The following is a 27,710-nucleotide window of genomic DNA, read 5'->3' on the forward strand; positions in this document are numbered from 1 at the left end:
AAATTATAAATACATACAAATCATCTGGAGAATCACTTGCTGTGAGCGAATCAAGTGATGCCTTCCCAGATATGTGCATAGATGATGTCACATTGTAACTGGATTAGGGTCAGTGAAGCTTCAAACCTGCAACAACTTGACATATTACCTTCCAACGAACAGACTCAACAGACAGACAGAACGGATGCTACCGCTAACACATGAGAAGCACAAACTGGGACTATAGCCTGGTCTGCTACAGCTCAATAAAGCTGAGGAGCTGCAGATTCAGCTGATAGTTATCTGTAGGTTCATCACTATGAGAAATCCCTTTCACACTGTCATTTGATGCATTATTTGTATGTGTGTGTGAGTGAGTGCACTTTCACCTTAAATAATGTTACCCTATAAAAACACCTCAGGATGTGTGTGGTATCTGATAGCTAAGATAGTGAAGAGAAATTTTCAATTTGTTTATGTTGGTCATCATGTAGAAATTAGAAAACAGACAAGCCGCCTGTTTTATACAAGCTTTATTTACAATGTAATTTCCAAGTTTTGCAGTGTAGGAAGCACGTTTTCATCAATAGGCCCTCCTCGGACAGATGCTATATGAAATCCATCTAACTAAACACAAGTTTTATTTTGTCATTCTCAAATGGTCAAACACCTCCTCTACCACTGTTACATAAAGTATGTACATAGTGTGTTCGTATACAAGCATTATAAAACTTGGCAAATGGAAGGTAATTTGCTACTTCGATATATAAAGAAAAGTTTGCCAATGAGTAAAAAAAAAAAAAAAAAAAATACAGCAAACACTGCACGCATATTCTGACCTGTTAACAGCCGCATGTTGTTTGTTTCATCTCTTCAATACACTTTTGACTGGCCGACAGTGCAATTAGCAGTCAAGTAACACTAGGGAACACTGAGTACTCATGTTATCTTAGACATGAAAGTAATACAACACACAATGACTTTTTGTGAAGATTACTGCAATACTCACTCAGTAAACTGTTCTCCAACATAAAGATTCAGCAGAGGTTTTGGATTATAGCTTGAACAGTACTTCAAGATGTCAACTTTCCTTCTTTTTTGACCAGAAATATGCATTAATAAGGTCTGAAAATGGCCCAAACTAGCTGGCTTCTGAAATCAGTTCTTCTGCTTCGATTACTGTGATAATCCCTGCGATAATCTTTGCCTCAGTATCTCATTATTTGCCAGTAATATTGAGTATATACAGACGCATAAAAGCAACAAAATACAGTGGCTGACTCGATGGAGGATAAAAGGGGACAACACATTATGTTTTCTCTTAGGGAGATATTTAAAAAAAAAAAAAAAAGATTTCCGCAACATCCCTGATGCAACTTTAGACAAGCCAACCACGATGTGGATGTGTTCCATTATATACAGACTTCTTACCAAACCAATGACTGATGGGGATGGACGGCTGAAAGAGTTCTGTGTAATATAACTTACAGCTCAAACTGATGTTAATGGCAAGTGGTTAACAAAACACAGATCTGGACAGAAACAAGTAGAAACTGGACAAATCCGGCATCTCTTTACTGAGTTTGTACTGCAAATGTTTTTTTTTCACCGCTCGCTTCTGGAAAACATTATTTTGATGTCCAAATGTAGAATCTAACTTCATTTTAATGCAACCACACATGCATAACCCACAGCTAATGAGCCTTTTCCCGCAAACATGACCCCAGTCTTCATTGCTGTCACTAAAATACTGAAAATAGGATCATTTGTAGGGTCACAGTAAATCCACCAACAATTCAGTGAATTAAAAGTGTAGAATGTGCTTTTTGTTGATGAGGAAACATTCAATTTCAAACATGACACGTTTCTTAACACAGTCATTTTCCAAGAAACTTCTCTTCCTGAAACGACTGGAGGTAAATGTAACCATGCGGGGTTTTCTCCACTTTATGCTGATTTTAATAACCTCTGTGTCATTTTCATTAGATGGAGACAAACACTGCACTATTTAAACCCAGGTCCTCCTTTTGTTGCATAAGACAAGTATTTAACAGTATTTTGATGTCCTATGAAAACTTCACATCAATTGTAACAGTATGAGTGATGATATAATAATACTACTAATATAAAAAAAAATGTAACAACACTGCTGTACAAGCGGCAAAAGAATAAATAAGCCATTAAGATAAAAATGCACGGCATGAATTAAACCAAGGTTACACAAAATAACATTTTATGAGTAAAATATGTTAAAAAAACAGAAGAAAAGCCCTCATTAAGCCTACTTAATCTAAACAATACACGTTTTTTGTCAGGAAAACTATCATGTGGATGAGATTAAAGCTCATCTCAGGCATTTTTTTCTCTTTTCAAAAACACAATGAAACTGGTCTTAACAGGCAGCATGTCTTCCTGCCTTAACTCCTATAAAGACCAGCCAATCTTTATCTTTTTTTTAAAATGTCATATTCGAAACAAAGGCACTAAACTGGAGGATTCAACCATCTCTCTCATTAGAAAAATGTATGCACTTATGCCTGTAATATGCATACACCCTTAGGTCCGGGTGTTTCTTTTCAGTCTTTCTCACCCTTATATTGGTAACATAATTTTCAGAAGCTCTGGAAATAAAATTTAAGACATTTGTTTTAAAAAGCTACATAAAATATAAAGTGTAACTTCAAGCAACACCAGGTTAAGTTTCCCTATTACTAATATTATTACATGTCTTGTGTAACTCATGTGTTGTGGTTAACACTGCATGTTTAAGCAGTCAACTTCTTCAAGTGCAGGATTATTTGGAACTGTCTGGTGTGATTGCTTGTATCGAATTAAAGTGTACTGAAAATGGGTTTTATCTGTGATGAACAGGATCTTTGAAGATTGCAATTGCTTCCCTTTCTACATTTTTAAATGCTTAGCCCTTTCAAAAGTAAGTACTGTAAATTAGCCAACGTCAGCTAATGTACAGTTTCCTACCCTTACTTTCTTTATACTTTGCAGGCAATGATTCAGTCAAATTGCTCTTGGCTGAATTAGACCTCAGGTTATTTGCTACTTAGACAAATAACATAAACATAGCGGTTAACTAGAGACATTATAGAAATGTGTACCAAATGTGCATTTTATGGAAGTATAGAGGCTACACTCTCATAAAATTCCATTTAAAGAAACATTACAAGTAGGCTAATGGGGGCTTTTATCCTGTATAAAAGCATATCTGTAACAATGTTATTCATTTAAAAACAGTTATTTTGCCATCCTATGCTCCTATTGCAAAATGTCGAAAAGCCAACAGGGCACGTGGTAATGCCCCGTAAACTCTGCTTTAGTCCAATACTTGTTGTGCTCACTAATACTTTAGATAAAAACACAGTCTAAGATGCCATCTGGCAACATGTTGAGGAGAGGCAGGGCAGAACCATTGCTTAAAGGCGAGCTGACTCCTTTTTTGTAATGCAGACATTTGTTTGCAGGTTACACCTCTCAAATATTTCTCACGCTGATGCAAACTCTCCTCCAACCATGTGAATAAAAACAGATATGTGAAAATATGTCATTGAGGTATCCTGGAGCAGCCAGCCAACATTAAGTTACATACAAGTACTATAGAAAAGCCTTATTAGTAGATTTACTGCTTGATTGACAGATTATATCCTGCAATATTCTGCCCCTGTTCTAGCTGTTTGTAACATATGGTAGGTTGAAGTGTAACAGACTTGATGTGGAAGCACAAGCAGGCATGTCCATGAAGAGTGAGGAAGAGGAAGGGAACATGGAGAGGATAGCCGAGAGCAGGAGGAACATGAGGAGTAAGGAGCTGGAGGGGTGGAAAGGAGTTTAATTGGGAGCTGGAGGGTGAGGGTTTGCTTTTTTTTCCTGACCTCATCCCTCCTCAGGCTTGTCTGGAGGTTACAATGCATGACACTGCAGAGGGTTGTTAGTGCTCATGCTGCTGCTGCTGCTGCTGCTGCTGCAGTTACGCTGGTTATTCGCAGGCTTGAGTCAATGCAAAGTCATGCAAACAGGATGCAGGCAGGGAGTTCATGCATCGCGTGCCTCAGCCAGGCCAAGCGCAGGCCAAAGACAGGCCGAGCCGGGCCACACCAGGTTTGGCCAGTTCATTGGTGTGCCAGTCATGCAGTGATATTGCTGTTGGGGGAGCAGAAAGAGAGATAACAGTGAATCATGAAATTCTGGCCTTAATGAGGACACATACACAACAAATGAACAGGGTTAATTTGAAGTTTTAGAGGTCCATCATGTTAGCAGGAGCTCAGTCATGATGCGCCGTAAAAAAACAAGGACAATGTAAACAGAATGGAAGAAAAAATAGGTTAAAGAGAGGATAGAACCAGCTACAACAAGAACACCTATTCAAGATTCATATTTAAAGTGACATGGGCAATACTGTGTCGTGTTTTTTTTTTTTTTTCAAACAGCCTTTCACACACCACCAAAACCCTTTTTTACTATGATGACAATCAAATGATTCTAAAATGATATGGAGGGTAAGTCCACTTCAGTGAGCTACATTGAATAAACGCCTTTCCTTTGTTCACTTACTGGCATTAATGACCATCTACAAACCAAATCCCTTTTCATCCAAACAGTCCCAGGATCTAAAACTCAGCAACTATCTCACTAAATATTCCTTAAGCACATTTCTTGCTATGTGTTGTGTGGAGGGAAGCCTGCAGTGCGGCAGGGATAATGTTGACCAAATACAGAGGTACATACATTTAAATTTCACGCTATGGCACATAAGGTGTTGTCTGAGACAACCTGGTTAATGCTGGTAAAGGTAAAACCATGTGAACTGATGCCTTTCGCAGTTTGTTCAACGGTGGCTCTTAAAGTAAGATACTGAAAACCAGTCTGCACAAATACGGAGCACATTGATCTCTGCCGCTTTCTAGTTGCAGACTGCAATGTCTGAAACAACCTCAGCAGCTTTCCATGGGGGGGAAATCACAGTTCACAATTATTGCTGCACTGTTACCTACTGAAAGTTACCAGTTTTACCAGAAAATCATTGGATCATTCCACCCATTTAGCACGCAAATCAAACATTTACATGTGACGACTATACATCTTCCTATGGCTAAATGTATTTGCTGCTCAATATTGACCTAAATTCACAGAACAAAAACATAATGACATGATAGAAGAGCAGCGTGTCTCCATTTGAAAAGTATCATTCAAACACTTAAATGTAAATGAATAACTGCTGTTACCTGCTTAAAGCTACATCTTAAGAGTTAAACGCAGGACAGAAAATCTGAATCTCCAGTCAAAACACAAGATGAACCTCAAATGCTGTCACAGGTAGAGATGTGCATAAATACTGCATGAACAGGCAGAGCGGTTCCTCTAAATAAAAATGACAGGAACTTGTGAAGAGGATGCAATTCTTCTCTGCCTTGGGGTCCAGATTACGTGCCTGGCAAAAGTTTGCCACAGAGTACAGGTTGAGGAAGGTCAGTGGTTGAGAGGTTGGAAGAGAGGGCGTTTGGAGTGATTAGTCAGACTCTATCAAATGTGCTGGGGTGTGAAAAAGAGTAGAAGCCTGGCATCACAGGAAGTCAGGGTAAAATATGCTTAGTCAGGGAAAAAAAAGTGGTGCAAGATTTGGGCAGCCTTGCCTGGAATCTCTACCTCATGGATCTGATCAAGAAAAAAACAAAAGAAAATCAATACGCAGAATGCAGGGAAACAAGAACGTCCATTAGAAATGAATGGAAACAGAGTGCCTCAAAAAAGGCACATGTACTGTATGCAAGTTCAGGGGAGTTGTAAGGTAGTTTGTTGCAGTATTTGTCTGCCCTGCTGCCATCTACCTTGCGGTAGCTGGCTGGACGTGGCCTGGGTAGGAGCGGCGTGTGCTGGTGGCTTGTCTCTGCCGGGCCAGGAAGGACTGACCAGAGCCGGTACTGGCAAGTCTGTCTTCAGCCGCCTTCTTCTGCAGAGACATACCCTGGGAAAAGATGGAGAGGAAGTCTAGGTAATGCTCTTAATGATCACAATGAGTGCAACAAGTAAGTAGAGGAGACTCAATAGCACAGTATGAGCTAGATCTTATGCATGAGCTTTAAACTGTTCAAACAAGAGTCACCAGAGAATCAGCTGTCATCACTTCACTAATCTTGATGCATGAGAACGCAAATTAGCTCAAACACAATATTAGTGCGGATTAAACAACTCATGCACACTAACACCCGCTATTGATCAAATGTGTGGCAGGGCAAATATTAGTTGTTAAGCTTATACTGAAGCACATGCTGCCCTCTAGTGGTTAAAATGCCTTCATGCATGACTTGAATGATGGCTGAATACTGGGCCCACAAAAAAAAGGGGAATTACAAAAACAGTAAAAGCATTAAATTCATGTGGAAAGAGTGAAATGTTCAGTCTATCAAAGGAAGAAGTGTTTTCTGGACAGTTATTTTAGAATAATGTTAAAATTGGTCTGTTTTTCCGACTTTTAGACCACTGATTCCCAAACTGAAGACCCCTGACATGTCATGCTAAGTGATATTTTATGGATATGTAATATCATATTCAATGCATAACAATAAAAGTTTAGAAGTGATAAGCAAAATAGTGAATACAATAACTGTAGGAAGTCTGTAAAACAAGCAAATTATTATTTGTTGTTATATTTGTTATTGTTTAACGTGTTTCTGCTGGCGACTGCTAATAACTGACTTTGGGTCATCTAAGTATTACTTTAGGTCTACAACTAACCATTAGCTTTATTGTCATTTAATCCAATGATCCTTTTCTCCACTAATTCATTGTTTGGTCAATAAAACATCAGAAAAGTGCAAAATGCCCATCATATCCTAGAGCCCAATGTGAAATCATTGAATGTCTTCTTTTGTTAGTTGAATCTGAGCTGTACATTACCATGTGCTATAATTAAAAAAGCACACCAGTCCAAACTGGTGAAAGATGTGACCGGTGTCACAGTTTCAGGCCGTGCAGGTCCTTCTTACCATATTGTACCAGGCTGACACAATCAGTTTCTCCTCGTAATCTCTCTGGCCTTTTGTCTTGTCCATCTCTTTCTGTTTGGAGGAAACATAAAGCCACAACAAATTAAGCCAGGCAAGTACATTTTAAGATACAATATGCTGCTTTCACACACATGCTTCTCCAGTCAGCAGTTATCTACAAGGTCACTAAACCACACTGATCTACAAACTGCAGAGTCCACTCCTTTCCTGGCCAGACCATCTAATTCTAACACTTTATTACCTCCAATGAGTGCAACATCCTCTCCTTCTCCTGCAGCTGGTTCTTCAGGGCCTGGACCTCTGGACCTGAACCCTGGTTCTGTTTGGGGTCCAGGGTCCGGATTACCTGGAAAAGACATGGCTGTTTACAGTACACTGTGCAAAACAAGTCCATCTGTTGTTAGTACTAAAAGTATACTCACACTCTTGGCTTTTTCCAAGTACTTCTTATATCTCTCCTCCATCTGTTTCATATCGTCATCTTTCTTTTTCAACGCCTCTTCCAGCTCATCCACTCGTTGGCCTGAGAGGGAACGGCATAAAGGTTTTTTGTTCAAAACGATGAGAACAGATGGTAAGACAGGATAGAGGTCAACAGGCTTCAACTGCACTTCACACTTTCAGAATTCAACAGGGGTCCAAACTCACAGCTGGCACTGTATTTAGGCTCCATCTCGTCGATGAAGGAATTTTTCTTCAGTAACTCATTGTTCAGGTCTCGCAGCTTCTCCCTGATGAAGAGTACAAAACACATTGTTTTTTTAGGCCTAGTTTTGCACAATATTTCATGTTAAGCATTTCGGGACTGAATGAAGAGGACATGGCAAATCTTTTCAAATCAACGTCTTATCCTGACCAGGAAAAACAGAGTTCTGGGTGTGTAAGACAATAACTTACATGTGCTCCTCATATTTCTTCTTCAGAATGGAAGACTGAAAAAAGAAAAAGGATTAACATTAACATTACAAGCTTATCATTATTACTACAACACACACAGGTGCAATTTCAAAATCTTCAAACTGGAAACACTTTCACACATTACAAAAAATATACCAAAAGGTTTTCAGCACAGTGTCTGCCACAGTGGCACCGCAACAAAACACAATCCTGGACATTCCCCTTCTCATCCAGCAGAGGGAAGTGTAGAACAGAAAATGTCTGGATAAAGTTACCATGATGGTGTTAAAAACCATTAAAAGATCTCAAATGACTGTAAGGCAGTCAGTAGAAATGAAATGTGAACCTCAAACTACAAAAGCATATCTACAATTAGAGGACTGCCGTATTTCATTTAAGGTTTATGTTTTGTAGCCTTGTACACATAGTACCACTATCATGTGGTGTCTAATGTGGTGTGCAGAAAAATCCACTGAAAGCAGGAATCTACATTGTATCTTTAAACAAGAAAGCAGAACGGCAAGGAACGAGGAAAGCTGAGTGTCAACAGGGAGGAAAAATCAACATGTGGAGGATCTATAGGCCTGATTAAAGATGCCTTTCTGTTTCCAGCAGGAAAATGCAGAATCCCAAGACCTAGTTAGGAACAAGTCTCTTGTGTGGAGCAACTCAGTGTAACAAATGCATAAAAGGTTCAAATCCAATGATTCTGGCCACGATGGAATTCCATTGCAAAGAAAGTTTGCAAAGAAACTCTATTGTCTTTGGAGTTCTTATGGAATTCTCTAAAAATGTATGATGGATTTAACACAATATTAGCATTGCATTAAGTACAGCTTTTAAAAAATATATGTATATGTAAATTAATTACATTCTGAGTTGTTACACATTTATTTCAGGAAGTCAGAAAAAAATAACTAAGCAAACACCCCAAAATCTACAGGAGGGAACTTGTCAGGAATCACAGTTATACTTACTATAGTCTGACAGTGGGAGCATTATATGAAAAGAAAATGCACAAGTATTTTACTGAATGCATGAATCACAGAGCTGTTAAATGTGACGGTGTGCAAAAATTATTTTGCTTTTTCACTTTCATAAATGACTTTTTAAAATAAAATATCAAAACCTTACGCCCGTAGGAGGAGCTGTGTACTGCAGTCTTGTGGACCAACTTTATTAACCCAGACAGGCATGATGGGAATTTGACCTTCTGTGGTTGTTGCCATCATTTCAACTGGTATCAGAGTTACACACAAACAATACAGACCAAACATTTCATTACTTACATCATCTGCTTTGGAACCCTGTTCTTGAAGATTCTTTTGTAGCTCCTCTACCTGACTCTGTTCCTCCATCAGGCGCTGATTGATTAGCCTTGATAAAAAGCACAAAAAACACTTTGACGAGATAGCTGTGACACATCAGTGAGAAAAAAATTCAAGCTACACAGTGGTAAGATAAGACATCAGAGCGACTGGCTTCTGGCTGAAAGGTCACTGACTGAAATTCCAGGATAGACAAAGACAATCTTTGTGGGGAAATAAATAGAGGATAGATCCACGTTCCAACACAGGGCAACACAAGCTGCCCACACAGAACATGTGGCTCTGAAATCTACATGAACAGACTAAAGATTCTGGGTAGTAAAATATTGCTTTTGCTGTATTTTCCTTAAATTTCAATAAGATATTATGCTGATAGGCTCCTAGCTGTTTCTGTGCTCTTTGCTGACCTGTTCTCTGTCTCCAGTTCATTTTTTCTCCTGTTGGCATCCTCCAGTAGACTCTGCAACAGTGCAATCTTCTCATTGTCTGATCCTTCCTGGGCCAGCTTTAACATCTTGTTCTCATGCTGAAGACGAATCAAATGTTCTCTGTAAAAACAAACAGGGGCAGAAGCAGGTGTTAGCTTCTAATAACACTGATAACTGGTTGCATATAGTTGAAACAACCAATATGGATTGTGATATGGCCATACTACATCACTGATTATTGACTTCATAATCAAAATAAATCCACCACAATCTGTTCGCCGCAGTCATCTTTTTGACAACATATTGTGCTAGCATAACTATTTCATTAAATTCTAGAATACACACAGACAAACTGCTTTGTAACGAAGCTATTCTTTAGCAAACCTGCAGGCATTCAGTTGATACAAACCCTCATTGTGATATGAACATAATTTTGTTAGCACCGGGGAAACAATCAATTCTACACAACTCTTACGCAAGCATTATGCAACAAATCGGCTGAGTCAAGTCTAGTTAATACTCAAACACTTGCAGTAACAAGACTACTGTAACTTTATTTCAGGTCTATTTCCCAGTTTCCAGGATTGCATGCAATGCAAACACCTTTTCAGTCCCTATGTTTTCTCTCAGCAGTCTGTAGCAGGATGGGGTCGATTAAGATGGCCTTTACGACAGGCAGTCGAGAGGTGTGTATTTGCAGTGGCAGGCAGAAAGACAGAAAGGGAGACGGCTTTGATATACTGTAGAGTGAGACAGAGGGGGGGGTATCTGATACTCAGGCTTCATCCTTCAATCAATCTACTCAATAAATAAGATTGTACATGTTGATATGTTGATAGTGTTGAGCACAGCCCGTCTCAGTCTGTATTCTTTTTTTCAGGGTGTGGCTGCTGACTCCTTCCCAAAGGGAGAACTCACTAAACGCTTCCATGCAAACTCAGAGCTGCTGGCTGGCAAAGATTAGGCCAGAAAAGGCAAAGAAAGACCTGACAAGAGGTTCCAAAACAGCTTATGGGGTAAAATATTCCACCAGCATGACCGGATTTCCTCTGGTGGAGTTCTGATTCTTACTCGGCAGCAGAGCGAGAGATGAACTGCATTTCCAGCTGTTCTGGTTGTTTTATAGTGGAAGGAAAAACAAAAAAAGGAAAAACTGATGGTCACAAATCAATTCCAGATGCTGCTTCTAAAAGCAACAGGTTGACTCTGGCAAGAAAGATAATCAGCGTGAATCATCAACACACCCAGCTACCAAATTTGTATTTGGAGTTCCTTTCTTTATATAAATATATATATATCTCTCTCTCACAGGAAATGTAACTATTGCAACATCTTACTTCCATTTTCAAAGCTTGCAGGATATGACACCTCAGGGTACAACAGCGTTTTGGTTACTCTGGGTCTAGAAGGTAATGAACACCATGGTCTGGGTTAACTTGGGTTTTTTTCCCCTAATAGTAGGTTTTAGAGGATTGGGATTTTAAGGTAAATCCACATTCTTCTTGGTTCACAAGGCACGTTGCACTGCTGGCAGAAAACCCAGCCCTCTTGGAAAGCAGCAGTCAGGCTGATGTAACTCACGCATAACTATTACGTAACTCACGACAGCGACGGCTGTTTTTAGGCCAAACTCATCTAAAAACCTCAAAACGGCAGAAAGAGGGAACAGGCTGGAAACACCAGGTGGCTACAAAGTGAACAGAAGCACCGCAGACATACTGTACACACACAGGCACAAACACACAAGTACACCACTCACTCATGAGCAAAGGATCTAACTGTCAGCCCCTGTCATTGTAAACCTCCCCTCAAATCTTATCCTTTAGCATCACTGATGTGTGTTGAGCATGCAAGTTGCAACACTGGGTGCCTTAAACTTCAGACATAAAATCTTGGAGCCAGATCTTTTGAAATAAATTTCTTTTGTATGACAACATAAACCACTTCTTGAAGAGAAAATACACATGGTGCTTGATATTGTGACATTTCTTCCACTCTAAAGGACAATATTTACATTAATTTAACTAACCAACCTACAGACCCGATATCTGTGCTCCATCACCAACTTTTTATCACAACCTTCTCTTTTTTAACAATCACAGAAAACAAACAAAAACAAAAGTCATACCGTATCTCTGGGGTGGTGATCTCAGCAGCCAGTGAATCAGAGCCGTCGTTGCTGGCCAAGGGGAACAAACCTGAAACAAACAGATAGATTAGCTTAGATAGTATTTAGGCTTGACCAAGTAGACTGTCCTTAGCTTAACAAAAAGCCAAGCTCAGCTACTCATATATATCCACTCTTGACAGCTATTAATTTTACCTGATGTAAGCTGTCCCTCCTGTGCTTGAACACAATGTAGCTCCTCAATAGTCTCCTTAAGAGAGTCTCTCTCCGTTCGCATACGCTACAGAGGGAGAGAGATATGTGTGACCGACTAGAAATGATATGAGAGAAATATGCCAACAGAATTAATCTGTCAATCAAGTAGGGACAGCTGTTCTGTTCCTGATGAACACAATGCTAGGCACACATCTCTGGTTTTGACACATCAAAAAAAAAAATGTAAAATGTATATTCATCTTTTTGCAGAGTAAGAAGAACATAGTGTTTTAGTGTACAAGTCCTTATATTAATAAAATGAACTGCATTTACATCTTTTTCTTTTTGTAGCGAGTCCACCTTCTCTTTGACACGTTTGTACTCAAACTCCATCTTGTCAGCCTTTTTCGACTCTTCAGACAGTCTGTTCTGAAGCTCGACCACCTGTGCAGACAGGGCAGGTAATGAGAGGACAGCATCTCTAAAAATATACAGATGTGTGTACGAGAGCTACAAGCCGTTGCTCAGTCTGGGGCCACATATATGATGATTACTGCATGTGAAAGTCAACATGGCTGCTGGTTGGCTACCTGTCTCTTGTATGTCTCCAGCTGGCCCTTGGTAGCATTCGCCTTTCGTAGCTCTTCTTCCAAACCGACATTGGTCTGCATTAGCACTGTGTTCTTCTCCTCCATTAGCTTATTCTGGAATATAGCGACAGAAATGTAAGTGCCGTTGAACTTTGACAAACATTGGGGTGATCAGCAAAAGATATCAACTGAAACTGCAGGTTGTTTCTTACAAAATGAGGCATATTGTTTAATGTGCTGTGAGAAGAAATTAATCGAACTCCTCGCAATAAATACACTGTGATCGAGTACCTGTCTCCTGAGAAGTCCCATGTCCTCCAGTTTCTTCTTGTAGTGTTCCACTGTGCCCTCCAGCTTTGACACTTTGTCCGATGAATGCCTGACAGGGAAACAGGAAAAGAGGGGAGATGCTTTACCAAGGCTCTGCTCATGTAGTAACACACCAGTAGTCTGAAATAACAGGATAGTGGTTCAACAATATGTTATTTGTCTTGTGTCATCCCATTTTTCTGACTCACTTCCACTCCCCTCAAGCCTCTGATACCTTTAGGATCATATCTAAGCTTACCGAATGCACTTTATAACAAAATTTAAGTAAGTTCTCAACAAACATCTGTAAGGCAACAGATGCGAACATTAAAACTTGTGAATTCTTTAGGGCATAACCACATTTTTATAAACGATCATTACTCTTATTTAGTGCTTCATTTAGTTCATTTTACTCAGGTAATCTCAGTACGTTGAGAGCCAAGATTGTGCATCCCCGTCTTACCTGAGGACATCCATCTCATCTTTGAGAGACTGGGCTTCATCCGCCAGTGACGTGAGGTCTTCATTCTGCGACTTCACATCCAAGAGCTCTTTTTCAAGCTCTTCACAACGAATCCGGTAGTCATCTTTCGCCGCCTCCAACCTGAGGAAGCATTAGCAGCAGTAATCATACTTCAAATCTGAGCATGTTTGACATCAGCATCACTTGCTTGTTACATGACAAAGCGTCTCTTTTTCTAGCAGCTCCACACCTGAAAGTTTCTTCCTGCAGTTGCTCCAGTTGTGTCTGCAGCTGGAGGTGTCTGCGTCCAGCAGGGCTGTTTATATCCTCTATGGAGTCAGACTGGTTAAGTCTCTCCATTAGGACCTGGTTTTCTGCAAGCAAACTGCTCTTCTCCTCTTGCAGAGCTGCCACCTGTGAGAGGAAAGATAGCGTAAAGGAGCGGAGAGAATGGAAATGCAAAAAGAAAAAAGGACAACAGAAATGGAGGACAGGAGGATATAAGGGAGCATGAGAGATGGAGAGAAGGATAGATGGAAAGGATGTTCAGACAGACAGAGAAGGGAAACAAGTTAGAAAGGAATTTTCACATCATATTTTATCTCAAGCTACTTAAATGTAACATTTTCGTCACAGCATTCAATCCAATAGGTTATTCACAGTCAATGCGGCAGTGATTTTGGTAAGCAAGCACAAACCAAAACACACTTCAACAAGGCAAACCAGCAAACTCCAACATAGCAAAGAGGGCTACATATGGTTTGATGTTGCCTTCTAAATGTGATAGACAGGGTATCAAACTGCACACAAAGCAAAGCAGAAGCTGTTTTTTGTATTGTGCCAGGATACTAATTACTAAGGCTGTTACACCTCAGAAAATATAAGAATTGACCCTGATATTTTTCTTATGGGAAAATATAAACATGGTTGTAAGATTGATGAGCAGGTTTCTTCTTTCTTCTGTATGTAAAGGCATTACTACATACCACCATTTCTCAACCGTGACTGTTGTTTATGAATTTTGCCAGGATCAAGGTCAATAACAACTCCTCAAAATATGGGGACTTTAAAATAAATGGCATCAGAATTTTTTTCTGGACTCTTTTTTTTTTTTACAGTTACTGTTATTTGAGCCTAAACTGGCACAAGTGATCTCCACAAATAGAAACTGTAACTGAGAGGGACAGTATTTTATTTTCAGCGATTCTACAGCGTCTAGATTCAGAAGCTGAATTGAATTGACACTTGTAGAATTTATTTTGCATTAATTATTTTCCCCACTATACCGTATAAGGCATTAAATTGTGAGTAGCAATGTCTGCTTTTTAAAAATGTTGTTTAACACTCCCATGTGTAAAATGCATGCCATTTAAACATCGCTAACACCGTTATGTGGAAGTGTTTTGGGAGTCGTTGCACCAGTGTGAAAAATTCTCTGCAAGCCTGCAACACATCAAAGATGTGATCTAGACAGCTCAAAAAAAAAAAAAAAAGAAACAGAGTGGGATTTCAGCATCCATTCTCAAAACCAAAAGTTGGTTTCCTAAAGGCAAAGTTAATCCCTACACATACTGAGTTACAGTATATACAATGGTGCTTCTGATTACTTGTTGACCAAAGTCCGATTTTATGCATTTAATCCAAAAAGGAGACAAAAATCCCAAATTGTAACATCATATATAAATAATATAGTATGTGTAAATATTTGACATGTGTTCATAGTTCTGTCAACAAATAGCTCCTTCCTGCATCCAAAAGTCAAGTTTTTCCTCTACTGTTGCTGTGGGAAAGCATGAAACACACCAAGGTAAAAAGGCAGAGGGTTATTAGTGAAGGGGTGACAACTGACACGCCCACACAAAACTGCACTTGTGGCTGGTGTGCCAAAAGAGGACCACGTGTATATGTGTGCACAAATGTGTACACACATATGCACACACAATTAGGAGAAGGGGAATTTGGATTCCAAAGGGGATGCTGGTGCAAGCAGACTGAATAAAAAAATAAACAAAATCCAGGACTTTTAGACACACCACACACCATGGATGGAAAAAAAAGAGACAGAAAGAAAAGAAATTTTGCATTTACCCTCTCTTCTAGCTCATTAAACTCTAACCTCAGTCTATCACGCTCCTCTTGGACATGGAGGGCCTTTAAAGCAAGGCACACAGTATTGAAATAGTCAGGAAATAAGAGGACACACAACAGAAGAGCAGGTAACCCTTTAAATTACAGCTCCGTTTTTCTGCAACAACTGTGTCATTAGCGGGAAGTTAAATGTAAAATAAATATATCCATTATGATCAGCAGCTAAGAACAAAGATAGAGACAGTGTGTTACCCTCTTTTTGTAAAAAATATTTTACTGTTACATTGAAAAAACTTCAACAATCTGATAAAGAAATAATTAAGGAAGCAAGTAAGTATAAGGTCCATGAGTAGCAGCTGGGTTGAGACCATATATTTACAGTGTAATTAAGCCAAAAAGGGAGCTGTTTTTAAAGTGTGACCAAAAAAATAGCTGTAAAAGTATGACGTATGGCACAATAAGTTAGATAGCAAAAGAGTTACAAAATATAACAGGAAAAGAAAGAATAAAACTTTTAACTGGGTGTATGTGGGAATACTATGTATTCATATCATGTTATTTTTCTGAGTACTCTGAATATATTCACCTTAATTAACCATTAACTACATGAATACAAACTACATGGTTATTGTACATAAGACAGGTACTCATTTATCAACTGTGTGTTTCAGTTTTCTAGATTAAAAACAGACGTCTCACACTCAACAGTTGAAATGATATATTTAACCAGCTGCACTTTCTTAATGAAAATGGGATCAGATTTTTAACACTTTAGAACTCTTAACACTTATTCGCATCCTCCTTTTATAATAGTGAGTACCTGTGATAGCTAACTGACCTCTAAAACCTCAACCGACCCACCGGTGGTGTCTGTCAGGTTAGGTCATTCAGGAACATGATAAGAAGACCTCCACACTGTGCTACGATTTACAAAACCAGTGGTTAAATAGCCTTTAACATGAGGGAACAAAACAGAAAAAACTAACCTGCATATCAAGCTCTCGACACCTCTGGGAGATCTCTTCCTTGGTAGCCAAAGCATCATTCAGCTCCTCTACCGTCTTCTTCAGCTGAGAACAGAGCGAAAGACACAACAGATGAAAACCATGCAGACTTCGTTTCATTTCCACATGATTTAGTGTCCACTTCCATTATACTAAAGGCAGGCAAAGAACAGTAAAATAAAGTCACATTTAAATACTTCCTGAAAGTATGAAAGCCGTGGAAAAACTTCAGTTTCACACAGTAAAAATGTACAAATTAGCAATAACAAAAATCCACAGATACAGTGTTACCTCTGAAAATTCAGACCCTTTGGACAGCGCTGTTGGAACACAGAAATACATTAAATACATCTATCAAGTCGGCATACCTGTCTGTCTAGATCCACATATGAGTCATTTCCTCCCGTCACTGGAGTCTCTTTACTCATCAGCTACAGAAACACACAGAAATAGGTTAATGGTTGGAACAAGTTAAATGTTCGCAGCACCACAACTTGTTACACTTCGATTCAGTAATGATGACAATCAGCAAGCAGGACTGTTGTAGCAATCCTGCAGTGGTCCACTCCCACGGGATTACCAGATGATCCTGCAGATGTGGAATCCAATCCAACCCATGACGACTGCTTCTGTTAAAAATCTATCCATCTAATCCCATTTTATTCTCAATATATAATATAAACTTGGTGTAATTAGCACTGTGGTTCACCTCTTGGATGGCTGTCATGACAACATGCTGCACTGATTCCTCCATCATCATTATGGTCTGGATGTATTCTGGAGAACACACAGAAACAGGCAAATGTGTGAGGTAAATGTGAGCTTCTGAGTAAGTTATTCATGCAATGTGACCTCACAGAACATTGTTTTCTAATACCAAATTACATATCGCACACATACACTGACAGACACACACAGAGCATGAGATGAGCACCTTGCTTCTGTTCACAGTTGACAGCACAGCCCAGTATAAGCTGTAGCATCCTCCCAAGTTCTGCTGCGTCGGAGTGTTCTCCAATGAGGTTAACATCAGGTAAGGTGAAGTCGTTAATGTGCTGACCCAGCACCTAGACAGGGACAAAAGGCGTTTTAATGTTATGAAATATTTCATCTCCCTACCAGCAACACAACTAACACAAGTAATATAGATGCTGAGTGCTGGATACTGCTGATCAAGTCTTATTCCAAAATGAATACAGGATATTCTTCTTACCTCCTGGTTATAGTCAAGGATGCCTTTCAGGATTTTCTTTAGATTGCTGATCTGAAACAAGAAAGAATTTATATTGAAAATAACACAAATGATACGAATGTACTACAGGTGATTCACAAGAAGTTCAAGACACAGATATCTAATATATGCATAGCCAATATAAAAAAAAAGATTTTAAAATGTAACTAAACAGGATCATCCCAGTCATCAGGTTGCCATTTCTGAATGAACAAAGTACTAATTTACACTTGGAAAAGTCTCCCATGTCAGTTAATGGGGAAAAAGAAACTGACTTAATAAAACTCAAACCATGCATACCTACGAATAAAACAAAGAATAACGGATTCTTACCTTCAACCTCCAATTGTCCCCGACCTCTGGCTTGATTCTACTAATCCAAGCGTCATTAAAATACACCACATCTCTAGAAAATTCAGACAGACAAGAGAAAAGGGATTAAAACGTGTGATTAGGAAAATGTTCCATTCAGATTTACTAACACACCAACCTGAACAATGAAAACTTACATTTTCTGCAGAGCTTGGGCCATGACGATACCACTCGTCAAGTCTTCTACTGTCTTGCATGGAGCCTCCACTCCAAATGTTTGGATCTAAACAACAGAGACACACACGTTGAGCGCTGGGTGTGGTATAAAATGATGCAATTACACTGAGTTACCAGTTTATTTGAGTGCACCTGCAATCTACTCTGTTGACACCCAGGTTTATGCAGTTCACATGTGGAAATGAGACTTGATGGTCTTGGGTGATAAGACGGACGTCATGTTTAGTGTGAAAAATAGTAATATATGGACGTTTGATTTTCCCTTTCATGTGATACTGAATGATCTGGAGACAGTGAAAGTACACTACATTTTAATAAGCATTAGGGTGAAGACATAAAATCAGCAACTAGATTAGTCTCTAAATTTTGTTATACTAATGCATTCTTGCTTTTCCACCAGCATTTAATACTTTTGTATATTTCAACTATCTTATATTATATTGTTTGGTTAAAAGGCTTCAAAAGTCTCTGCAAAACAGCATTTCGATGGTATCTTTCTACAGTGCAGTAGCTCTCTGAGTAAATAACGTCACACTGACTGCTCCTGCTAACTTTCTCTTAACTTCGCTTGTCATCGTTGCTCAGTTTCTCTTACATCACCTCTATCACGTTTCTCAGACCTCATTTGGCATGCCTCTGTTTTTTTTTCTATCCTTCAGATTCTTCTCTACCACTTCCCTACACTGAAAGTCTGTTGCCCAGACACAAATGAATAGTTTTTAGTCTACATGCCATTGGCCCACGTGCCAAAGGATGAGGGGAAATTGAGAGCAGGAATGTTGGAATTCTGACAAGAAGAAAATGACAGAGTTGAAATTCTGCCTGCACATCGTTCCGTCTGTCTCACTTTTCATTTTGTGGCAGCTCTCAAGCCCTCCGTCGTGGATTCGCCAAGAGCAGAAGGCAACACAGAAGAGATTCAGGAGATTGGCCAAAAATTTGAGAGATTGCCTATCAACCAACACAGGTTAAATCCCTGATGAGGCATTTATCCTGGATCCACATGAAGCAACTGGGTTGAAATGAACTGGGCAGAGTGCTTTAAGTCAGACTCCAGATGGACTTCAGTATATTCACATATAATTTCAGCTTGTCATGGTTTCCAACATAAAACCCATTCAAAGTTATTATGATTGGAACAATTTTAGAGTAAAAATAAGATACAAGCTTGGGTTGGCAATAATTTGTCATTTTATTTAGTGCTGTCTCAATCCACTGCTATGCAACTACTGACTAAATAGAGAAATTTCTTAAAATAAACATGATGCAAGAACAACACAGTCTCTCTGAGTCACTTCTGAGCCACCATATTCTGCTTTGAACAGGTTCAAATAGGTTTAAAAGCAGAAGTGAATTTACTGTGTATGAATAATTTATTAATTTTATTCTTTAGAATCAATTCCCTTGGTCTTTGGAATGGAGCAGCATTTAATTAAGCCACAGAAAACTAAGATAAATCAAACAGGCCTGTATCAAATTTAATTAGCAGAGGCAGCGTTCAGTAAACAAGAAGACATTCGACACTGTACACAGTAAAGGACAGACTTCACATTGCATGAGGGCAACATGACACTCAAAATAACATCCACACCATCACCTGATAAATTAAGTTGATCCTAATGTTTTAACAGATGTTTCTTAAAAGGTTGGACACTAAGTTTAATACCTCCGCTTTAATGTGGACCTCCAAGCTCTCTTCCTTTGTTCATGCAGCAATGACCACCAAATAACCTTCACAATGCCAACCGGGGTCTATCCCCAATTCCATCCAGGCTTTCCTCAAGTGTACCTTTATATCTTGTGTAAAACTGATCCAACTTCACACGAGCAGTTAAAAATATCTCAACAGAGTTCAGATCAACTTCTAACCAGGAACTTTCACTCAAAGCTCCCAACGCTGTTGCTGACAAACAACCTGATGACACTCAGCCACTCATGATCTCAAAATGTCTGTATTTTCATTCCAGTTCCTACTAACTGGCCTCCAGGGCCAAGCACAAATAAGATAGCTTCTCCCTGTATCAGTCAGGCAGCTAGCAGCTAAAGCCAACCACTGGCTTAGAGCCAACAAGAACCAAAACAATACCCCTGATTACATAACACCAACTACCAGTGACAGAAAACTTTACCCGCTTCAATTACCCACACAATGCTTCACTCTCACACTTATTATCTTCCAACACGGCCAAACAGTACTACACTGTTACACTGTTTCCTCTGATGCTACATTATCTTGCAGAGTGGGTGACATGCTGACTTCCTGTGTTTAGATACTATTATTACACAACACACAAGTGAGATGGCACTAAATTTGAATTCATTTAAGATTGGAAGGAGGAGCCATGAAACGTAGTCTCAAAAATGTTGAATTAAATTGGTATTTTGTCATTAACATGTAAGCAGCACTCTGAAACACAGAAATATGTTTACATTACACTGGCTGGGACAGACAAATCACTTCTCTCTTGAAGTGGCACACAAACGCTTGAATAAACACCTTTTGTCCTAAATTAGAGAGACACTTTTTTTCCTGTTTGGATCCGATTCTGATACCTGAATGTGGATATCTGCCGATAACAGAGCTCTTTATTATCATTATTTGCAAGGTAACATCAGGCTGTAATAGACTACATAGGACTTGTCATTAAAAGAACCAAAAAATGAACAAATATGCATTAAATTGAAATGTATTCCAAAGCAGTTTATCCTAACTGTGGTTTAAGTGGGTTTCACATTCAAACAGGAGTTGGAGTGTCGATTGCAATGGCAACTAATTAAATATTTTGAAAAACTACAAATCCAAGTGCAAACCTATGCACTGTCAACTACAAGTAAGGAGAGCACGAGGCCAACATGATGGCTCCTTCCCAAGGTTTTTAAAGTAAATATTTTAAATAAAAGTGAAAGAGAAATATCAACACTATCAAAATACCTGTAGTAACGAGCAGGTTAAGAGATAAGCACATACTCATTGAATACGAGTTACGTTCACTAACTACTATTTTCCTTGCTATAAATACAACCCCCTTAAAAGAAAGATGTAGAGGGTAACATTACGAGCAACGCACGCCAATTTCTCTATTGTTGGCTGCAAGAACCAGCACAAACGTTTTCATCTACTCCCACTATTACACTAAGGAAGTGGAGACCGAGTGGATTAACTTGATGGAAACGTTCCTACAACACTCATATGCTATATGCGTGAGCAAATCAGTTTACTTCAGACTGTTTATTTTGTTGGTTAGCCTGTTGAATTTAGTATTTCTTGGCTAATGTGGCTCGTAGCATCTATAGCACCTATTGTAGACCCACATGCTGGAGCAATGCTGACGTATTTAATACTGAGGAACAGTCAAGAGAAACTTTGACCTTTAAGCCTCATTTGAAGCCAATCAAATAACCAGAAAAGTAGGTTGGATGTAGGAAACTGTTTTCTCCAGTTGCTTTAGTGTAGTCTCGCAGAGTCAGAGGTAAGATTATCTCCACACTTCATATTGCAACGCAAGCTCAGCTGGTTTTGTTCGCACATGAAAGCCCTCTCTGCTGCGTGCCGGGTTGTTATGTGTGCCTATGTGTATGCTGACTGCTGTACTTATACAAAATACTTTAGGTTTTCTGCCAAGGAAATGCTGCTGAGATGAGATGCCTAATCATAACCCTTGTCTCACCTCTGTTTGGTGCTTGACGTCAGGTTAGAAAAATCAATCAACACCTATTTTGGCCTGTGCTGATGAGTTTAGGTAGTAGCTCAATCACCTTCAATCTAACAGATACTTGAGGTCCACCACATCCAAATCTGACTGGCCCCTTTTTAGGGGCTCTGTAGGGTTTTTTTTTTTTAACATCCTAAACTATTGCTCCCACATGCGTGACTGCATGTTAGGTCTACAAAACCTGTCGTGTACATACCACTGTATTAAAAAGCCTTTAATCAGCATGTGCAGTTTGCCCATGTGATGTGTCTTAGAAAGCCACCGTCAAGCCAGCCGCTTTATGCTTTGGGGGACATTTTGCCAGCACTAATTCAATTACTAATGGCACATAGTGGTTGATTATTTGTGTCACACTTGCCTTGGGAGTTGATCGGGCATCAGATATAAAGACACTTGTTTTAGTTAATAAATCAGCACCAACAGTCTATCGGCCACAGATTAAACCGATCACATACAGCACAATATACAACCCTGAATTCAAAAAAGTTATATGCTCATCGTGAATTTCATGTCAGCAACACATTTCAAGCAAGTCAGGACAGGAGCAACAAAAGACTGGGAAAGTTGTGGAATGCTCCAAAAACACCTGAACATTCCCCAGGTAAACAGGTTCATTGGTAACAGGTGATAGTATCATGAAGGATCAATGTGATCCTCGAAAAGGCTCGTTCACAATCAAGGGCGGAGTGAGATTCGCCACTTTGTGAACACATGATTATCTGAAGGATATTACTACAGGCACAAGAATACTTTGGAAAACAGTTTGTACACATAGATCATTAGCAAATGATTACATTCTGGTTTTATTTACATTCAACACAGCATCCCAACTTTTTTTGGAATTAGGGTTGCAGATAAGAACATTTTTGGAATATCCCTCTTCATTGTATGACAATAAATAAATGTTTTGTGTATTCAAGCTTCTTGGATAGTTAATGAAAGACCTGTCTATCTGTCTCACTTATTATGATTATTAGTGCTAAATACAGTGCTAAGACTAAAACCAATGTCTCTTTGTGGAAACAGTACAGAGTTTAGCATTGGTACTAAACCTCTGAGCAGTTGTTTCTGGGCTAAATTGTATGTCAATGACCTGTAGCCCACAGTCTAAAAGGATTAATAGGAGCGATCCACACTTGATGATTGATTTCACTCTTCACAGACAGCTCCAGGCTAAGCCCCGTCCCCCATGTCATCAGGGTCACTTCCAGATCAGCTAATTATGATTTTATTAATCACTGAACCTTAAAACACTGACTACAGAGTATGAAGAGGTTAACAAACACGTTTGCACCTACTGGAATAATATTTTCTGTATTCCTGTTACTTAACAAAACAACTTGAACACTTACCCTGTGCTGCTTATAGCTACTAGGTCTAAAAATGTTCCTTTCAAGTTCAAGTAACCGCCACTTAAACCAATAGCTGTAAATTCTGGGTCTTGGAATTATAATATTGAGTCTACTGGCTACAATTCTCAAGTAGTATTTGCACAATTACTACTTTAGTGTTTCAGATCTTTCAGCCTTGGTAACACAGCTTCTTATTGCTTTTAGTTCGTTTTAACTTCTTACCATGTCATTGAAACCGCATAATACTGAATAAGTAGCTTATACATTCTTTCTCATAGAGTACTGGGTGTCCATGAGAAAACATGTGGTGCTATTTCTCTGCAGAGTATCTCAGGTCAAGTTAGTGCCACATCTATGTGTGTGAGCTGCAATGTAATGATTGAAAATCAATTAATTCTAATCAGTTATACTGGAAACAAAGCATCAGATTGTAGTTTGACCAGATTTGCTCACGTTCCATGGTCTTGTCAGATTACAGCCTGCTTTGATCACAACCTCCACAGCAATTTATATAAAGCAGTGATGTTCACAGCATTTCACTTTCAACCAGGTATCGGATTCTGACCACCTAACTTTAGTCACTTAATGTAGAAACTCGTTGAGCCAATACTGGCTGCTCTGATATTGTAAAGTAAGCGAATGCCTCATGGTAACATTTTCCCTGCAGAACACATAGGGCAAGAAAATAGAATATAAACTCTAGACATCTCTAGCTATAAACAGAATTTCTTATCTACTGGAAGTGAGTATGATTTATTTTTTGAAAAAACACAAAAAATATCAAACAATAATTATTGTCTTGAAAATACTGGCGCAAATACACCAAGTAAGCATGGACATACACAACTCAGTCAGGGTGGACTGAGGTCAAGGAAGGAAATTCACACCTATTGGTTTGGGGAAACAGTTGGAAAGGCAGGCTGTGGAGCTGTGGAAAAAGCATGTGTCACATGACCAGGACTACAAAACTGGGCTGCAAAACCATTCACATGAACTCATAATGAAAGTGATCAGTGTGAAGAGGATACTTGTCCCTCTAAACTATTATTACAACTATTACAGTTCTTTGGTTTGATTATATGCATTTCTCCAAAAGGGAGAACAGCATAGCAATGCCGTGCCAACCTTGTGCAACTCTGACAGTCTCAGTGAATGTGTATGCGGTGCCTGATGAGGTGGATTCAGCTTAAAAGAATATGTGCTACAAAAATAACCCAGACACAATGCAGCCAATTGTCTCGGCAATGTGAAGTCAAGTGTATCATTTCCATGTAAAGCATGAAAGAGCTATAAATGTCAGACTGATCTCTTATGGTGCTGCTATATATTGTATATAATTCACTTATTTTCTTGTTAAGCAGTTGTTTATCTCTATATGATAGAGGTAGAGAACATGTTGCTTTATGACAGATATTACAATATATGGTATTAGGCCAAAGATTTCACCATGTGTACTGACAACCAAAATTACAAGACAGCTCATGCATAAGGTCATAGTGACATCTGTGCTCAACTTAAATCAACAATATTCTGGTGTACCAAATAAAATATTGTAGGCACAAAGATGCTCATGTACTTTTTTGTCATGATATATCATTTTATCATTTGCTTCTCATTAACTGATTATAGAAACCAGTTCTGTAAAACAGGCTAGACCCACTGGATTAAAAAAATGGCTGCTTTAAAAAGTAAACGGCATTTGGCTGACATTTGGTTTTACTGGTACCATGGAATATATCATGCTACACATGTATGCTTCCTTGACTACAACCCCCCTAAAAAATGGTAAGAAAATGAGCATTCACAAAAAAAAAAATCACAAACCTTGTTTTTGTACTACTCAATTATTTAACATTTGCTCATATCCATTACATCTGTGCAACTATCTTGTGCAATATTACATTTTTTTACTGTGTTTAGACATTTTTTACTGTGCAACAGTACAAAGACAACATATTTTATTATTCATATCTTACTCAAGTACAATTCAAAATTTTTGACTGAAGCTGAGCAATTCTTCACAAGGCAATAGCATTTTTATACTCATTCCTATAAAATGTATAAATATATTGAGCTGATTTCATTTTGTATCCTTTTTATTCCTTTTTAATACTTTTTAATACTTTATTGATCCCCAGTGTGGGATCAATAAAGTATTATCGTATAAGTTTTAAATATTATTTGAACAGTATATTACTTGGGGGAATATCACAATATGTATGTGGATGTGGCAACACTGTTCATGATAAACCATCACAGACCCAACAGACTACGATCGTTTACACATTCACTTAGTGTCGTAGCTTTGTGTAAGTCTGTTATTAATTTATATAACAATCAATAAAATATAGTAATTATTATATGACCCACTCCTTAGTAAGAGCTTCATATTTCTCAGTATCCTTTCAAACAAAATCACTTGGCCTTCCTATTCCACTGACCTAAAGCAGAAACTGTTTTGTAGACACCTGAACTGCTGTTTTACGGTCTCAAGGTATGGTCTCACATGTATTAATGACAATCAGTCCAAGTCAGTATTATGACTTCACAGCTGACAGGTATGTGAGGAATGTTGACCAGCCACACTATTACTAGGAACAAGAAGAAAGGCCATTCTGAGCTGTCATACACAAGCCCAGCTTTGACAACGAGAGGCAGACAGGACAGATACAGGAAGCAGATTGGCCGCAACTATGCGTGAATTGAATTTACCAGGCTGCTGAATACATTTTGTACCAAACAGTCTCTTTCAACCTGTTCTTTTCTTTCAAAGGCTCCAATAATGAGTCATAGGGAATCCACAAATTGATTTCAACCACGATTACATGACATGCGAAGAAGCACATGATGATACAGAAGCAGGGTAAAGGGTGGCTTGTTTGTACTGAACTCTATTATAACCATCACCACATACATGTTTTCACTATATACAAGGCTTCTGACATTTATGCCAGCAGTGTCTAGTGAAACATATGACTAACCAGTTTCCATCGTGTCATCTCTGCCAATGTAGTCATAGATGTTATTTACACATGAGTATGGCTTTGTGATGCAAGATGAAGTATCATAAACATGTATATTCTTTCTCTTCTTCTTGTCTACAAGTCTACATTAACGTTACAGTTAAGAGATTCTGGATTTATTACATTCTTAAGTTGTGTGACATGTACAGCAAATGTCTATCAGCTTGGCTATCATACACACATCAACATCAGCATCAGCCATCTCTGCTTTCTGCGATCTGTTGCATCAAACCGAAAACAGTAGGAGATTTAAACATGTACAGGTAATAGCTAAGATAAGATGAATGTATCATCCCAGCTCCAGCCACGTAGCTGCATTTCGACAATGTAAACATGCACTAATCGGTAGCATGTGATCCTCCAATGTGATGCCTTATTCAACTTGGCAGCACAGATTGTGTTTCGCTCTAGACGATTTAGGGTATCGTTGACGTTATAACATTGAATCCCAAGCTCGGAAAGCTAGCTACCTTGAAAGTCACATTTTTGATCAAGGGGAATGGGGAAGGGAACGTGGACATAGATATACATTGAACAACAATGACAGGAATTCAGACTGAAAGCAGACACAAAGCTGTGACGGTATATGCTACATCCAGAGGAATAAGAATTCGTTAAAAAAAAAAGCGTCGAACCATAATAAGGCCGACGTCTGCGGTTTGATCCCCTTGCAATATACGACAGAGCATTAGCAAAGTTGAGCTAGCGAAGAACCCGATTGCAGTGCCCACAAACAAAATTATAGTTTTGACTGGGTGTATGGTTTACTGGCGGCTAGGAAGCAACACATCAGCAGCTAAAGCAGCGAACAGCTGGCCTGCATACGTAACCAACATGAGCCCGTGTCATTTTCCTCTAGCCTGCTAACGTTACCCACGCTAGCTCATCGAGCTAGCATTAGCCTTGTACGGTAGCTAGCATAGCCGGCGCCGGAGAACTGTCTGTCAGCGAAAAGAAGCCCAGGAATTTCGTATTTGAGCACCTACCCATGTCAAGAGGCTTTCACAGAGTTCCATTCGATCCAAGGACTCCGATGTACTCATCGTTACCTAACGCAGACCGACTTTGTGTGGTGAACAGAGCCTGAAGTTAACAGTCGGCTTCATGTACTCCTGAGGTCTCTCCCTCTCTGGGTGGCTCTCAGTCCGTTGGCCAATAGTCGGGTTCGCTGCCTAGCCAGTCCGGCGTCTGCCAGAGGAGGACTGGGTGGGCGGGCGGAGTCTGCTGTGCATGTGAAGGAAAACTACCACTTTCACAGAAAAACTGGAAACGTCACATAAAATATGTCCAGTACACTTTGAAGCTAGTGAGAGAAATGTGAAGCTGTGTTTAGATGTTGCATATACAGTCACATTTAAGATGAGACACAAACCAAAAAAGGACATTTGCTTGCAGGGTTGGATTAACCTGAAGC

General features: G+C 39.1%; 1 protein-coding gene across 5 annotated transcripts; it reads right to left on the minus strand.

The window, feature by feature from the left end:
- Positions 1-503: 503 nt before the first annotated feature.
- On the minus strand, positions 504-27,422 carry hook3 (hook microtubule-tethering protein 3). Of its 5 annotated transcripts, none has more exons than XM_041959935.1 (25): positions 27,283-27,422; positions 18,169-18,254; positions 17,993-18,065; positions 17,642-17,692; positions 17,363-17,495; positions 17,138-17,205; positions 16,797-16,859; positions 16,411-16,494; positions 13,587-13,750; positions 13,337-13,477; positions 12,856-12,943; positions 12,565-12,678; positions 12,308-12,418; positions 11,975-12,059; positions 11,780-11,849; positions 9,631-9,771; positions 9,185-9,272; positions 8,873-8,878; positions 7,896-7,930; positions 7,647-7,729; positions 7,421-7,521; positions 7,240-7,344; positions 6,978-7,049; positions 5,820-5,956; positions 504-4,131 (listed from the first exon to the last, which is right to left on the minus strand). In XM_041959935.1, the coding sequence occupies exons 1-25, from the start codon at positions 27,337-27,339 to the stop codon at positions 4,116-4,118; spliced, it is 2,172 nt and encodes a 723-aa protein (XP_041815869.1). In that variant the 5' UTR covers positions 27,340-27,422; the 3' UTR covers positions 504-4,115. The 5 variants fall into 5 exon arrangements, with proteins under 5 accessions (XP_041815869.1, XP_041815872.1, XP_041815870.1 ...); XM_041959936.1 differs by lacking the exon at positions 504-4,131 and adding an exon at positions 4,384-5,646; XM_041959938.1 differs by lacking the exon at positions 8,873-8,878.
- Between the last annotated feature and the right edge of the window lie 288 nt (positions 27,423-27,710).

The sequence above is a fragment of the Chelmon rostratus genome, chromosome 19 (assembly GCF_017976325.1).
Source record: "Chelmon rostratus isolate fCheRos1 chromosome 19, fCheRos1.pri, whole genome shotgun sequence".
NCBI classification, from domain to species: Eukaryota; Metazoa; Chordata; class Actinopteri; order Chaetodontiformes; family Chaetodontidae; genus Chelmon; species Chelmon rostratus.